Genomic DNA, 16642 nt, shown 5'->3' on the forward strand with positions numbered 1-16642 from the left:
AAGGACCCATTATGATCTGTGTAACCACATTTTTCACTAAATGATTCTACAGATGTTGAGACCAAAGCATAACTTAGATGAAACATGTTTTAAAAGCACAAGGCATGAGTAAAAAAGCCAGAATGAAAACATGAAATATTCGACAGTGCATTGTATCCTGTGTTTACCACCTGTAAGACATTTTTTCTGTGGGGGTGAGACTGTGAGAAAACCCCGTGGTGATGATTGGCTGCTGAGGGAGGGGACAGTAGATAGACCCTGATAAAAGTTTCATGGTCTCCTCTGACAAATCATCAATGGCCAGGAACCTTTAGCAGACACACTCTATTGCTCCCACCCACACAAATTTAACAGAAGTCAAAAGTTCCTTTTTCATTTCACAGTCAAAGAGCGGGCCTTGTTTATTTCATTTTATTTGACACAGCTGAAGGCCTCCGAGAGTGGTTAAGGTCATAAGTGTAGGCTATACAATAAGAGAGAGAGACATTTTTTTGGTTTTCGTTGAGAGAGAGGAAATTTGGAAACATTGTGCAATGGTGCAAATGGTGAAAAAGTTTTGAAAGGTTGTCAGAGTGTTTTGCCAGCAAAGCGTCTGAGAGTCGGTCCGTTGGAGAAGAGGTCCCCATGTTGCATCCATACAGAATGGAGAGCTACCTCATCCCTCCTGTAAGTATGATTTATTTTATTAATATCCAAAATCTCGGGAGACTTTCTAACGTCTGAGGCTTAAGAGAGTCCTCTGAGCAGTTTGTTCTTAATGGAGCGTTAAAACAGAAAACACATTTAATGCTCAAAGAGAATGGACAACATGTATTATTACAAATTACATGACTTAATGTGAGCCTACTTCAATTTGAATACAGGATACAAAGTGTAAGAGTCTTTTATACTATGGCCATCGTGAAAATGAAACTCTGAAGTTCTTGAGAGTTTCAGAACAGTCATGGCGAGGAAAAAAAGTGTCGTAATTCTAACAAATATTGCTAATGCCTCATCTAATTTACAAATGTAAACATATTCAGAGACAATGTGAACATTTTATGAAAGAAAGATAGTGAGTATTAATATTTCCTTTAAAGGGCTAAATGAGAAATGAGCTCATGTGTGTCTCGTCTGCACCGTATACACCAGTAAAGGGTTTTTCACACATGACATTTTGTGGCTGAAAATGTCCTCACTTGCTCTCACAGCACTCAGAAGAAATGTATGATCCAGAGATCTACAGACATCAAATTGCAGAATATTACAACCCATATGTCCTAGATGCAGATATCCAGGCAGGTGAGTTTTACTTCAACATTATTTTGATCTCATATGAAAAATGTCTTGAGTTTAAATTGTCACTTGTTCTTTTAAATTACAGTGGGTGATATTTAGATTAAAAACACACAAAAAAATTAACAAATGATGATGGTTTTGGGGGCAAATATCAACGACACTGACTAAATCCAGTGAAATGAATTATATGTTCAACACTGTGCTCTCAATTTTCATAAGAAAAAAATAAAAATAAATAAATAAAAAATAAACTACTGTCATTTTGGTCACTGCTCTTTTTATTCTCCAAATTAACCACCATGGCCCAGTGTGGTGATACTGTCTTTTCTGGTGTGTTGTACATAAAAAGCCTGCACTGTGTGCAGCTGGAGCACACCACATTAGGGTGTAAGGAACACAGGAAACAGATGCCATTTCTTTCGGCTGCTATAACTATAGACATAGAACAACTTTCGCCCCATGGGGTTTTATTGATACAAGAGAGGTGCTTTACTTTCTCTTGTAATCAACTGTTTTGAATACTGCACCAAAACAACCTAAATAGTGGGGAGGGGGAGTTTCATGACCATGTAGCATAAAACGCCCCTACTGTGAAAGCTTCAGTTGTCATTGTGATAAAAATATTTTACGTCTAATATCTAAATATCTCATATCTATATGTTAATATCCTTCAAATATTACAATTAAGATACAGTTTATGATGATATATACAAGACTGATCCTACAGTCTTACAGTGAATGTATGAAAAGGATTTAGTATCTAATTTGATTTATTAGTTTTAAATGTATTAAGTGTATATAGTGTATTTTGCATTAGTTTGCATGTAGCATACTTGTTCACATCTTATCTGGCTCCCCTCTATTCCCATGGCCAAGCTGACTAATTTTCTTATTTCATTTAATTCATTCTGGTGTTAAAAAAAAAGGAAAAAAAAAGTGTCAAGGACAAGATGAAAAAGAGTGCAAATTCAGAGTCAACGGTTGTGGCAATACTGCTAGTGTGGCAACAAACAGGAAAGAGCTTCATGCTGAATTCTCCATTATTCTCCTCATTTCATTTCAGTTTATGCAAACTCAAGCACTATGAGTAAGCAGCTCCAGCTAGATTCTGACTTTGTACTTTTAGATACCTAATGACGAAGATGAAAATTTCTGAGACAGACAGTCTAGCTTTCTTTCATGAATCATCTGTGACCACTTAAACATTTTACTGCATTAAATCATGTTCAGGACAATTTCTCGAGTTTTGTACAGAGCTGTGTGTTTGCATTACACTTGAAACTGTCAAGCCAGCAAACCAGTGATATTAAGACACAACAGGCTGTGGCCATTATGCTGTTTCTCACCTTCTCTATTTAGATCACTGGGACTACCACCCTCACCCTCATGTACACCCTACAGAATTTGAAAACCTCCAAGAGACCAACTTCACAGAGCTGCAGAGTGTGCAGGCTCTCCACCCACCTGGTCTCATACGACACGACAGCATACGTTATGAGGGAGAAAACCTGCTTGATCCAAATCTTGGGGCACATGCACATGTGTTACAGCAACCAGTAAGTCCATCTGGCACCCAATAAAGTCACTTATACACAAAAGAATAAACAACGAATCAGTGCATCAACTCACACATACATATGGGTGCATGTACCTGCTCAAAAAACTACATGCATTCAAATATAAATGTAAATCTGTGTAAAAATGAATAAAAATGGCTATTTTGTTAAGTTCTAATTACTAAAGCAATGTAACCTCAGAGTTACTGGTGAGTTTTAACTGCAGTACTAGTCAGTGGTTACAACGTAATGAATGTAATCACTCACTGACTGAGGTAAGGCTTTCCTGAACACTGACTAATACTAATTTGATTAATTAAAGCTCCAATTAGACAAAAGGCTCTCAGTGTTTCCAGTGATAAGCTAGTAAAAATATAACTACAAGAAACAACTCTTGGTTCATGGAAAATGTTACATAAGGTTTGATGACTGACACTAACTGATCTTGGCAAAGTGTCAGAAAATGCCTCTAAATCCCCAAATTTCCCCCTGATTCTCTGAAGGCGTCTTCAAACTCAACATAACTCGTACAGACAGGACATTTCAGGAGTTGGAGGCCTTTTAGGGTCCTGAGACAAAAATCAGGAAGTGAACCTTTGAGTTACAAGAAAAACTTTAATTTTAGTTTTTTTTTTTCTTTTCTTTTTTTTTATTCCAGTTTTAAAAAACATTTTCCTTGAACAGGGTATGAGCGCACCCAGTGTCACAACTGCATGCTTCACCCCTCCAGTTGTTCAACTAGAACAGAGATCTCTGGTTTTGGGCTACATTAAAGTGCAGTATGTCTAACTAAGTCATAACTCACAGATCTAAAACCTCTTCACTTCCACATACCATTTGTGTGGTCATGTTGTAAAGACGAGCAGTGATTAAAAAGGCAAAGGCAATTGTATTTATATAGCATAAGTCATATACTTAAGGTGGAATGTGTGAGTGCTTTACATGCATTTAAAAGAAAACTTTAAAAGGAATATAGAGGAAAATGTAACAAATTAAAGTCAAGATTACAGACTTTCCAAAAATACCAAATATATAAGCTGAACACACCTACACTTTCTCTGTTTGAGGTAATGTTGAGGCCAGAGGTATTGTGGATTGAAATAGTTGACTCACTGTGACAGTGAAGTGCTGGGACAAGCAGATGGACTACATGTGAAGTAACTGAATGTAGAGTATATTCCATATGATAAAAAAACAAACAAGCAAACAAAACACATATTTTAAATAACTTAAAATATTTGGCAATACTTTGGAACCTTTGTATTCACACCTAAACAAACCAGAAAGAGGTCATATTCAACAACTGATTTTCACTTTGAAATGATACAGTATTTCTAATATTTTACTTTTAATTCAATGTAATTATGTGAATCTAGTGCTGTTCACAGGTGAACCTCAAAATGATTGGGATTGTTATTGTGATGTGCATTTCATTTACAGTTGACTAGGATATTAACAAAGCTAGACTTCAAATGCCAGTTTTCACTGTACCAACCGAAACACTTGCCTGCTCTACTAGAGCACATGATATGTGTGATTTCAGCTATGCGGCTTGTGTTTTTGCTGTTTGTATCCCTCACAACGATGCCACAAAGTGTTTGTGCATGTGAGCAAGTGAAATTTCCCTTTTGTAAAAAACAGCTGCCATTTTTACAATGAGGGCAAAATGCATTTGAGTGTAGAAAAAAGAGGTGTTAATGCATCAATTGAAACGTGATATGAGAATACAATGTGAAAACCACGATTCACACATGGAATTCACATGTAGGTCTCCACCACTGGCTGACTTTTTTTTTTTTTTTTTTTTGCAAAGGATGTTATGAATATGTTGTCAACTGTTGCCCACCCAGGCATACAGCTATAGCAGCGTCCACACATCACAGCTCATGCAGAGAGATGTTGCCCTATTCTTTCACTTACAGTGAGAAACGTAGTAAAGTAATGTCTGATGTTAGGTACAGTAGAAGCTCCATGCCCTAAAACATGCCTCAAATACTAAAGATGTCAGACACAGGGATCTGAAAGTTGTTTGGGAAGAATAAAAATACGTAAAATAATATTTGTTTGAGAATGTAAAGTGGAGGAAGAGTTGTAAATATCATCACTGGTGGAAGAAGTTTCCAGTGGATTTACTTCTTTAAAATGATTAATCCCACACTGTAAAAATACTACATTACAAGAAGTATTACCATGGAAATATGCTAGAAGCTTCTAAATTAAAAATGAATTAACATCTAAAAGTTCCTTAAATGTTGCAGTTGGTCAAGGTGGAGTCTATTTTACCTGTGTCATAAACTGCTGGATGGTAAATTTTATAAACTGATCACGTAACTGAGGCTGATAAACTACTGTAAAGGACTAATAAGTGGACTAATGGAGTAGAAGTATAACGTACTCAATGAAAAGTACTGCAAAATTTTACTTGAGTGCAGTACTGTACTACTTAGTTACAACATGTCATGTTGTATTCTACGATTTGATGGATAACTTTACCTGCTAGTGTTTCAAGTGTTATTAATGTTGGCACCACTGTCGCAAAGAATATAGTAAGTTTCACCACTGCTTGTTTCCTAAAGATGACGGCAAAGAAACATATTTTTTGTTTAGATTATTAAATGAACACTCGTCTGTTTGTCTCTAGCTGCTAGCGTTAGCGTTAGCAAGATGGCTGCCGTTATTAGCCCCAGCGATCCAAAGCGAGAAACTGTAAAAATCCCAGACTGAAGTGGACAATCGTAGTGCTTATTAATTAACAAGTAGGCAAGTTGTCTTACTTACTGGTCTAGTAGAATAATGCAAACTCAATATAATATCTACCAACAGCCATTTCCTCCACCTGTGTAAAGCTACTGGTAGCTACTGTGCTTTTGCTTTGATTGCGCAGTGGTGGCCATACTTCCTTTGTGCCGTAAATCAAGCCTTAATTTAAATGCAACTGCGCTGTGAGAGCGAGGCTCATAAGAAACCAATCTAAATGCCAACGGCGCCATTATTTTATGGTCATCAAACACTATTTCAAGACTTAAGATAACGAACTCTGACTTTTTTGTACTGCAGGTAGCATTCTTCCCTCGGACCGTGTATCCACCACACGTGTCCCAGCGCAGCTCTGATGATGAGGACCACGGAGGACGAAGTCCCCCGCTGGAGGTGTCTGATGAGGAGTGTTTGAGAGATCGAGTCCCTTATGTCACACCGGGTGAGCTGGGTAAGGAGCCGGATTTACAGGCCATTTCATACTCTATGTGCTCTCTACTCAGCAGTTAACACCGATACTTTAAGAAACACCAACTGTCCTGACCGTGTGAAGATTCTCAATCATCCAGGTCATGATATATCTAGACGCGCTAAGACTTCCTTTGGCTTCTTGAGGTTCAAGAAGCTACAGCAAGTCCAATTGCCTTTGACTTTGCACTTACGTGTGCTGGTCATGCTTGTATTGTCAAATATCCCACAACACTACATGTTGTGTGGTCTCTGTGATTCTTTGAATCCCTCCACTAAGAGGGGAGATGTGTGCAGTTGCTTTGGTATTTCATTGTTACATGATATAGTGTGAGAGTGGGAATTAGGGATTTCCAGTCACCATGTCAGAATGAAAACTGCTTTTAAAGTCCTTTGTGGACTACAGCCTTGTGTTGTCTTCATCTCATTAATATGGTGGAGGTTTGATATTAAGTCACGTCAGCTTTTAGTTCTGCTGACAGCTTAAGATACACTTTTAGGATGAGCTAAAAGTTGCACAACTTCTGTTGCACTGCTGGTGACGCATCTTCAACAGAAGCAGGCTCACAGAAACGCAGAGTGTTTGTTTGTCATGTCCTTGGTCTCCAAGTCTGGATTTTTACTTTGAATTGTGGAAGTAGTAGGAGAATATGCAGACTATTGCTAGTGCCTACCTTTTGGACCCCCTGATAAGACACCCCTCTGTTACAGTTATGTGTAGAGTGATTTTTTGGTACGTCATGTGTAGTTTAACCAGGTTCTCCTGCATAAACATGACAGTCAGTGCCTTATTTGTTGAAAAAAGTGTCAAGTACACTACAGCAGGATTGGCTTACTGTTCCACCAGTGTCGCTGAGTTCTGGTGTCAGTGGACCTTGGTGCAGGATAACATACTGTTCTCTTTATAGTTAACTGTGGTGCGTCGGCCTTTCCACTTCCTCTTTTGGCCAGTTTAAGATCTGAGAGGACAGGCTGAGCCTGACTAGTGTCCAATGCACAATGTCTGCAGTGGCTGTAGTCAAACGGTTTGTGCATAATATACCTTTGTAAAGAGCCTAGGTGAATGCCTCTGTGATTGTATGTCATGCTGCCAGCCCTTTGCATTTTCTTTTAATACATTTGGAATATGTAGGTACAGAGATGAATAGAGAACAGACAAATAAATAAGTAACCATGGTCTTTTGGGATCAGGGCATCTCAGAAATGTTTTCCAGATGAGGTTAACTGGAGAGGCGGGTTAGGTAATGGCTAAGAGTATCCTTTTCACCTGCACACTGTGGGCGTAAGGCCATGCACATATGAATAAGTAACAAGGGGAGCCTCTGAACTCAGAGAACTATGGTTATATATGTAACTGTCAATGACTGAATTTAGCAAAAACACATTTACAACTTTTCTACCTTCCTCATATTTGGTGAAACGAATGTAACATAATAAAACTTTTCTTTCATATTCATATAAAGTAATGTCACTGGATTTGTGGGCTCATAACACATACAACTCTCTGATGTCTCCAAAAGGCAACAAAAAGAAGATCCGTTTGTACCAGTTCCTGTTGGACCTTTTAAGGAATGGCGATATGAAGGACAGTATCTGGTGGGTGGACAGAGACAAAGGGACTTTCCAGTTTTCCTCCAAACACAAAGAGGCGCTCGCACACCGCTGGGGAATCCAGAAGGGCAACCGCAAAAAAATGACCTATCAGAAGATGGCTCGTGCTTTGCGCAACTATGGCAAAACTGGAGAGGTAAAAAAGATAAAGAAGAAGTTAACGTACCAGTTCAGTGATGAGGTGCTGGGGAAGAGTCATCTAGAGAGAAAACCATATATGTAGGCGGGAAGGAAACCGATATGTCTGGATGGAATGATGAAAAGTGTTGACATTAGAGTTGCAGTTTCTGGTGTTAGATGCTTAGTTAAACTATGCTATTCTGGACAGTACAGTAGCATTTTGTGAATAGCACCAATACTGCCGTATAATGGGATCAATCCTTTGAAAATACTAGGTAATGCAGTATAAAATTCTGTATATTAAGACATGTTGGAGACCACTTTGTAATTGTCATCTGAAGTAGAGATACCACAGAAACCTTGGTTTGGTTTATCTGTCAGAAAGCAGCCGTATGCAGATATAGTGTCTATACATAGAGTCAGTATAGAATATGAAAATGTGCAACCTCTCATTTGCGAATGTGTACAGAGATTTGTGAATAGGTACTCAGATTTAAAAAGGCATTATAAGTATCTCCTGTTTGTGAAATTCTGTCCCGTTTGGTTAATTTGCCATGAGATAAACAAAACCAGCATTCTAAACCATGCACACTACCAGGTGGTGGCAGCAAGCTGCTTCTCAGTACAGCAGTTTTGATGTGGTGGCCAAATTTGAAACTGCAAGTCATGTGATGCTAGGGTTCAGACAGATGTTTGCCATACATATCTAATATATAAACACATAGATAACAACAGCAGTATGAAGAACATTTCCTGAGAATCACACACATACAACTGCCTGTTGGATATCAGAGTTTAAATCATTAGATCAAGTACATTCAGTTGCTAAAACTAAAATAGTCTAATGAATTCAGTCCAATTTATATCAGTAAGGGTAGGCTAAATAACATGTAAACATAAATATGATTCAACAGCAACACAAACTACATCCCACAATAAAGTTCAACACCTCCCTAAAAGACATTCCAACCTTCATGAAGGCAAGAATCATTGCAGGACTGTTGTGTTAGACTGCATTAATTTTAGTTGAGTGTACCCAACAAACTGGCAGCTGAGTGTCTTTTAAAAGCCACCCACTGCAGCTGAAGTCTGCAGGAGTAAGACACAAATGCATGAGCATTATATATTTTTTTTAGCATTCAGTATGTGCTGTGTGAGCAGCTTTCATTTAAATGAAAAGGCCACTTTTAAACACATTGTCCAGTGTTTAATATATCCAAGGTGCTGATGCATAAATATGTTAATATATACAGAGAAGCTTTAAACCAGCAAAACCACCACTACCCAGCACGAGCATCTACAATGCCAAAGCTGTAGGGCTGGACACCGATTTTGAACTATGGATATACACTCATAAATCTTTGTTGACATTTCCAAATGTGGGTATGAAAGATATTTTCTTTTCTTCTCCAAGATGAGAAGATTGATACAACTCTTGTGTATATACGGCCAGCAGGGGGTTATCTTAGTTTAGATAAGGTTTGGAAACAGTGGGTAACATCTCGCCTGGCTCTTTACAAAGCTAAGCTTGTCTAGCTGAGTAATATAACTCATTATATCTCTTCTGTTTAGTCTGTACAAAAACCTGAACGTAAAAACAACAGATTGTGGAGCTACTTGATGGACTATTCTTTGTTTGTGAGCAGTGACTTCCTTGCTGTCACTGTTAGGTCGCCAGCACACCAGCAGAGACTGGGACTAGCTTCTTATTAACTGTGCAGACATGACAGTGGTATCAGTCTTTGCCTTTTAGTGAATAACTGTCATATTAGACTATTCTTTTAGTGACTGTAATTTATAGAGTACTATCAAAAGGCAAAAGTGGGCAGTCACTGTGGCGCCCTGTGTGCATTTTCACATGTGGGTGCACACACACACATATCAGTGCATAATCTATTTTGAAGTCATGATACTTAACCACTAGTTGTCCCCAGAGAGAAAACACAGTAGGACCAGGCCCTCTTACTACTGTGTTTGACCCTCCTTATGCTGGACATGCTTAAGTTATCTTTTAATTGTGGGAGATACCACTGTTTGTAAATATTTCCAATTCCATTTATATTTAAAACAGCAAGGAGACACACAGTCATTAATGAGATTGACTAACCTAGAGAATTTACTGTGATTAGGTTATATATTGTACCATAATCACAGTTATTTACATATTGATAAAATTGTTTGTACAAATACATCAAACTCTGTATGTTATAATTAAGAATTGCTTGTAAAAAAATAAATTGTTCATCAGTGTATGTGTTTTGTTTTTTTACTTTTTCAGCAATGACTGAGATAACATTTCACACCAAAGGGTAAAACACACAAAAAGGAGAAGAAGGAGAAGAAGAAGTAAATATTGTATAAAGTTGTATAGTGCGAGGTTTACATATGAGGTCTCTCACCTTTCATTACAGCTATAGAGATAACTGGTGAACTATGAGGAACTATGAGGTTAATACAGGGCAGGGAGGGTGAAGTGGCTTGTCACTCAGTTCTTACATATATTGGCCTGTGTGTCCTGACACACTGCAGGCGCCGGCTCTCTATTCATGTAGGGTGTGAGCAAAATTTACAGAAACACATGTGAAGTTGTCATATTAGTTGTCTGTGCAGTGCAGTTTTGTCTCTAGTTGTTTTGTTCTCTGCGTTGAATATTCTAGTTTTTCTTGAATACCTTGATCTAAAAAAGATTGATTTTGTGTAGTTATAGTTGGTGTTTCATTCACCAAAAACCAGAACAAAGCAGCTTTTGGCAAACTGAATTTTCAGAGACAAACTCATGAAATGCTTATACACTTCATTACCAACACACCTCCCTTTTAAAAGAAAAATAGGAAGTAAGTAACCTGACTATGTCCATTTGCCACATTTCAACACCTTTTTTTTGGGTGACATTTCACTAAAATATGATAAGACAAAACAAATAACTTCAAATGAAATGTAATAATGATCAATAACATAATACAAAAACACTGTTAAACAAAGGGGTGGTAACTTGTTTAAATGTAATATGTGTGTGTAAATATAAAAATACTGCAGCACCTGCTGTCCCAAGAGCCAACAGCTCCCCTCAATGGTCAAGTGGTAATTGATACCCACAACCAACAGCTGAGAAAAGTGGAGTATGCTACTTTTGCTAAAGTACATTATTTAGAACATTTCAGTTGCTGTGTGATTCATTCTTAGATTTACAGGGTGACAGGGTGCAGCACAGATGTGGGGAGAGCAAACAAACTTTTTCTTTTTTGGATCCAAGCTTCTAAATTTAACCACTGCCTTACATCCCTTCCCCGCCCTCTCAAGGCCTATCATTCAGCCGAGGTGTTGGAGGAAAGGATGGTTGAAATATAGCCCCGAGGTCAGACGTGACGGGGGGTGGGGAGGGGGGCCGAGTTGCTGCTGGGATGGGATGAGCTTTGATGGGGAGGTATGAGGGGGTGGTTGTTGTTTTTTGGAACACGGTGTTGGGCGTAGTGAAAAAAAAATGTCAGGAGAGGTGGGATGGTTCATGAAAGGAGGGGAGGCTATTTGGAAGCAGCAGTACTATTAAAGGCAGAGGGGCTGAGATAGACAGCAGACTGCTTAGGAAAAGTGAGTCACGCTGTGGAGGAGAGGAGATCATTCAGGATGCCAGAGCCAGTCAAAAAAGCAGGTAAGTGTGCTCATTCAGCTTCTTTTAAAATGTAGTGAAAATGGAGCAACTTAACCCAAACTTTTGATATTAGCATAACCCTTTTATCAGACCACGTGTCCATCCTCAGCAAAGTAATCCATTTAAAAATAAATGTGATAACAATAGTGACCTTTCAGCTCCACTCTATATTGTGTTATCTACATGTTGCAGCAGGGTATGTAGTGGTTAACATTTCTTCTTTTGTGCAGAAGTAAGAAACTTTTTCGAAGAAGCTAACTACGTAAAATGACAATATGTGTGAGAAAAATATTTGCCTATGTTGGGCCACCTTCCTCTTGAGCAACTATAAACCACAACCAAACCTCTGTGTACATTGTTATCTTGTCATATACAGTTTGACTCTGCACTATAATGTGAAAATGTGTCATGTATCTTTGTTTAAATCTGCTGAATCATGTAACCACAGTGTTCTTCGTGTCACAATTGTCATTTTGTTACAATTAAAACCTAATTTTTGCTGTTTACCTGCACAAATTAAATATATTAAACTTTTAGAAATAAACTCTATTGGGCCCACATGGTGAAAGTTGATACACAGCAGCAGTAGGACAAGAATACAAGAATATAACATTTAAAAAATCTAAATGCTGTATCCACATTGAAAATTTAGGCATGAAAAAACAAAATAAAGCATTGTAAATGCTATATATACCAATATAAGCACTGAAATTGAGTGTTAGGTAAAACATATCTGTGTCTGCAGAAAGTGGCTACCGCATCTTAGAATAAAGTCATAACAATTCAGTAGCAGTAGGAGTAACAGTGTAAAAGTAAAGCGATCTGTACTTCCAACACTTGTAACTCACATATATTCCATGGAATAATAAGGTGGCACAAGGTGCTTGGTAACGTGATGAACTGATATTCACATAGCCAGTAGCCAAAATCACAGCATAGTATGTGCAATTAGCCATCCTCAGATCAAAGTGTTCTCCAGTGGTGTGAGAGTCACTCTAATCCCCTTTGGCCGTGTCAGGAACTCAGTTACACGTCACACAGTGCAGGTGGAAACATCACCTGATGTGAAATGGACACTGTCACATTTCCAGCATCACTGCATTCGCAAAATGCAACACTGATCCAAAAATGCCCAACAGGATTCCAACTTGACAAATGACTTTCCACAGTTTTTTTTCTCCCCTGTTCTCTTCAGTGGGAATGGATATCTGTTTGTGGAGTGGGGACGTATCAGATGACACAGAGCAGCCCAAATGGCCAGCTTGTGTGTGCTAAGACCTTCAGTGTCAAAGATTTGTTCAGGACAGTAACAGTTATGATTGTCTTGAGCCTGCATAATTATTATCAATTATTATTAACACCCTGCAATCAACAGGATGTTTCAGCTCTGTCTTCTCTGTCTTCTTGTAACTCTGAGTAAACTTTGTCAAAATAAAAAACAAAATAAACTTGCGATATAACTGTGAGATAATTAGAAAAACAACTAAAACATTACAATAATGGCACATTTAGACACAAAATTAGGGAAAAAATAGAACAATTAAACTGTAATTAACTGTTCTAAACATTAATATTAAAGTTATTATGTTTTTATATTACAAGTCAAAATACTGAGACAATACAATATTATTTCATGAGTTAGTTAATTAAACTTAATCCTAACATTAATTAACCTTAACTACGATCAACACAAATCAAACAGTAATGTGATTAAATTCATACATTCAACAGATCTGTTGACAGTATACCATCTAGATTTTTGTCCAGAGTAAACTGTAAGCAATATCAATAGTTAATTATGAGTCAGTTACTTCACCATCTTATTGACATTCAGCTTAAACAATATGGCATATTTTCACCTGTGAGAGTTGACAAATGACTAACAAAATTAAGGAGAGAAAACTGAGAGTGGTTCTCTTCACTTTAAATAAAGTCAGGTAAAGGTGTAAAAGGGAAAGCAACACGGATGATTGACGCCATGACAGGAGATGTTGCAGCAGTAGAGAACACTGGCTGCAGACAGACCGAGGGCACATCATTCTTCCTGTGTCTCCAGAGTTGTAAAAATAGATTCAGCTTAATCCCTCTACTATGATACCTGTGCCCCTGTTGCAGCTGAAGCCTGGCTGCCAGCCTCATCTATTAGTCCAGTACATATGTATCCTATATTTAAACTCACAGGGTGATCGTGCAACACGTGGAGATTTTATTTTTATTTGTGTGGTTTTGTAACGCTGTGTTGAACTCTGCCTCAAACCGGGAAATAATATGCATCTGAGTTACGCCTACACGTGTTTCATGGTTCCTGACACATGGTGTTACTGTTAAAGACATGTCTACTGTCAAGGCCTGTGAGTTTACACCCAACTATTTTTATGATCCTTTTTAAAAGGACAAGTGTTGGAGAATGTCATCGCTGTGTACATTTTATAACTTTTGAAAAGAAAAAAGACCTCTCACAGCAGGAAAGACAGCAGCTGGTGTTTTACACAATGACTGTAACACTTACTATTAATAGTTTTCAGACTGACAGTAGACACCATGGGTTGATTTTTTTCTCCATTTGGGATCACTACCCATGCCTGTTGCTGTAGATATCTAGATTTTTTTTAAACAAATGAATGCAGATGTTCAGTTTGTTATTGAAGTTCCAGATGTGTCTCAGATCATTCTGATTGAATGCTACAGTAAATTTCATACAGAGGATAGGATGGATAGTTGGGATGGGGATGTGTGCAGTGTGTGTGCCACAGATATTGTTCTTGAACAATATCCTTTTCTTCTGAAAGGAGTCTTTCTGCATAATGGGTACTTTTACTTTTGGTACTTAGGTAAATGCAGGAGTTTCACTTGTCATGGAGTATTATAACTTGTGGTATTGCTACTTTTACTTTACTTAAGGTGAATTCTGTTGCCAGGCAGTGTAGCAGCCTTTTAACACCGTTACAAACTGAATGGGCTGCAGAGGCCACATTATAAACTCAAGGATACAGGGACATCAGTATTTAGTTGGCCTTCTTAGGAACACCTTTAAATTCACTATGACACTCTTTCATAGTGATGATAGATAGATATTTCTCATCATTTTTTTTGCCAGATTTACTCTTTCATGACTTCCCAAACGAAGTGTGCCTCAGAATTAAATATTCATATGACTGTTGCTGGTTTGAGACATTCTGTGTTGAGTGGGAAAAAGTAAATTCGTTGGTTTTCACTTAGCCCCACCCAGTGTGCTACAGACTGTACAACACTGTACATTTTCAGCACTCCGCTCAGCTCATGAGCTCTCTTCTTCTTTTGTTAAAATATGAATAACCCCCTCACTCTCTCTGTTTCACTATGCTGTGTGTTTACAGTATACTACATGTGTTTATGAATGGGTTAAAACTGCCAAGATTAAGTTACAATAAATCAAACATAAATAGTGTCTCTATTATTTCATTTAACTAAACACCTAAGAGTTACTTGATTTTCTCACATCATGATAAATATTCTCATCATTCAACACACAATGAGACAATTAGTATCTGTGTTTTCTCCTCAAGATGATTTGATTAGCAGACATGTTCAAAAAAAGTCTAATTGACACTTTAAAGGGCTCACTTTTTATTTTGAACCCACTCTCCCTCTTCAGTTTCAGCATTTACCAAGAAACCAAAGACTCAGGAGGCAGAGGAGGGGTCCTCTGTGGTCTTTGAAGCCGAGACCGAGAAGCCTGATGCTAAAGTAAAATGGCAGTGCAACTCAAAGGACGTTGCCAGTGGTGACAAATTTGCGATCACAGCCGACGGAAACAAGCACTCCCTCACTATAAGAGCCGTAACCAAGGAAGATGCCAATGTCTATGCAGTGATTGCTGGGGGGTCAAAGGTCAAGTTTGAGCTGAAGGTTGTAGCAAAGCCAGGTGGGAGTACTTTGATGCTGCAGCTGTGCGTTTGAGGTCTCCGCTCGCTCACCTACGGGCTTTGTAGTCAACACAGAGCACAAAGCAAAGCAGAGCACTCAATTCAGAAAATAACCGAGCCAGTAAATACTTGATGCATCACATGTTTTTGCACATGGGCTCACATTCTGCATCCTCTGACAGCTGCTCCACACCACACCTGCAACAGCTGTGTATGGTCTTAAAGGAGTACCTGGACATTTTGGGAAATATGTTTATTTGCTTTCTTGCCAAGAGTTAAATGAGCAGTTAAATGTCTGTATGGTAAATGTGAAACTACTGCCAGGAGATGGTTAGCTTAGCTTAGCAAGAAGTCTAAAAACAGGGAAATTGCTATATAATCATTTAAAAAGTGCTTGTTACTTTTACCAAAAACCTGTGCTTTGAATTAGAGAACACATTTTACAAACATTCCCCCGTTATGTAAAAAGTGTGAGCTGTGGAGGTGCTAGTAGGAAGATTTTGTTACCTTTGGACAAACCCCTTTATTCCAGTCTGTATGTAAAGCTAAGCTAAGCTAAGCTAGGCTAGGCTGTAGCTTCACATTTATCATACAGGTATGAGAGTGATATAGATCTTCTCAACTAACTCTTGGTAAGAAAACGCATTAACATATTTCCAGGAAAATCCAATTATTCCTTCAAGGCTGTGAACATGTCTTATCACTTATCACTGGCTTAATCACAATCATTTTGCTCCGCACTTTACCACATCTATAGAGCACTGCCTTGTTTGCTGCAATGAATGCGTGCGAAGTGTGTCACAGAGCAACATTTGTGCCATTAGTCTGTCAGTGTGACCTGCTGAGGTCGTTTGTTTGGATTTGATTAAGTGGAAACAAATCTCGAAGAAAGGCACAGACTAATGGGCCCAGCGTGCGACGAGCGACTGCCCACAGCTGTCTGTGGCTCATATCATAGCCACTCTTGCTCTGACTGTGCGGTGACCTTGACCCTCACACTAGCGCATTATTTCCTCATGAGTAACCACCACTTGACTGGCGCTCAGGATAGACATGAGGCAGCTGATAACACATGGAAAATCAGTGGGCCATTCAGAGATGATAAGACATAAGAAACATTCGATGCGATAAATGTTTGCCAGAGACAACACAGTGTTTTAAAAAATGCACTGGCTAAAATGCCAACATTTCACCGATTATGTGTCTTTGTGCACAAACTATTCAGAACAGAACATAAGAACTGAACAAATTGGCTTTTAGTCACATTCTCCAGATTCAAATGTTAATTTATATTTGCC

General features: G+C 38.3%; 2 protein-coding genes across 3 annotated transcripts in view; both read left to right on the forward strand.

Annotated features, from left to right (window-relative positions):
• Positions 1-277: 277 nt before the first annotated feature.
• Positions 278-10040, forward strand: spi1b (Spi-1 proto-oncogene b). 2 transcript variants are annotated; one of them, XM_018686291.2, is made up of 5 exons: positions 278-666; positions 1191-1281; positions 2599-2834; positions 5892-6042; positions 7580-10040. In XM_018686291.2, exons 1-5 carry the CDS (start codon positions 625-627, stop codon positions 7891-7893), a joined length of 834 nt encoding a protein of 277 aa, XP_018541807.1. In that variant the 5' UTR covers positions 278-624; the 3' UTR covers positions 7894-10040. The 2 variants fall into 2 exon arrangements, with proteins under 2 accessions (XP_018541807.1, XP_018541808.1); XM_018686292.2 differs by having other exon boundaries at positions 279-666; positions 2638-2834.
• Positions 10041-11399: 1359 nt separating this feature from the next.
• Positions 11400-16642, forward strand: part of mybpc3 (myosin binding protein C3) — a 29063-nt gene continuing 23820 nt past the window's right edge. Inside the window, exons 1-2 of the mRNA XM_051073951.1 lie at positions 11400-11439; positions 15074-15343. Of these exons, the coding sequence (XP_050929908.1) occupies positions 11415-11439; positions 15074-15343 (295 nt within the window). The 5' untranslated portion in view covers positions 11400-11414. The remainder of the gene's footprint in view (positions 11440-15073; positions 15344-16642) is intronic.

Source organism: Lates calcarifer, linkage group LG2 (genome assembly GCF_001640805.2).
Source record: "Lates calcarifer isolate ASB-BC8 linkage group LG2, TLL_Latcal_v3, whole genome shotgun sequence".
In the NCBI taxonomy this organism is placed as follows: Eukaryota; Metazoa; Chordata; class Actinopteri; family Centropomidae; genus Lates; species Lates calcarifer.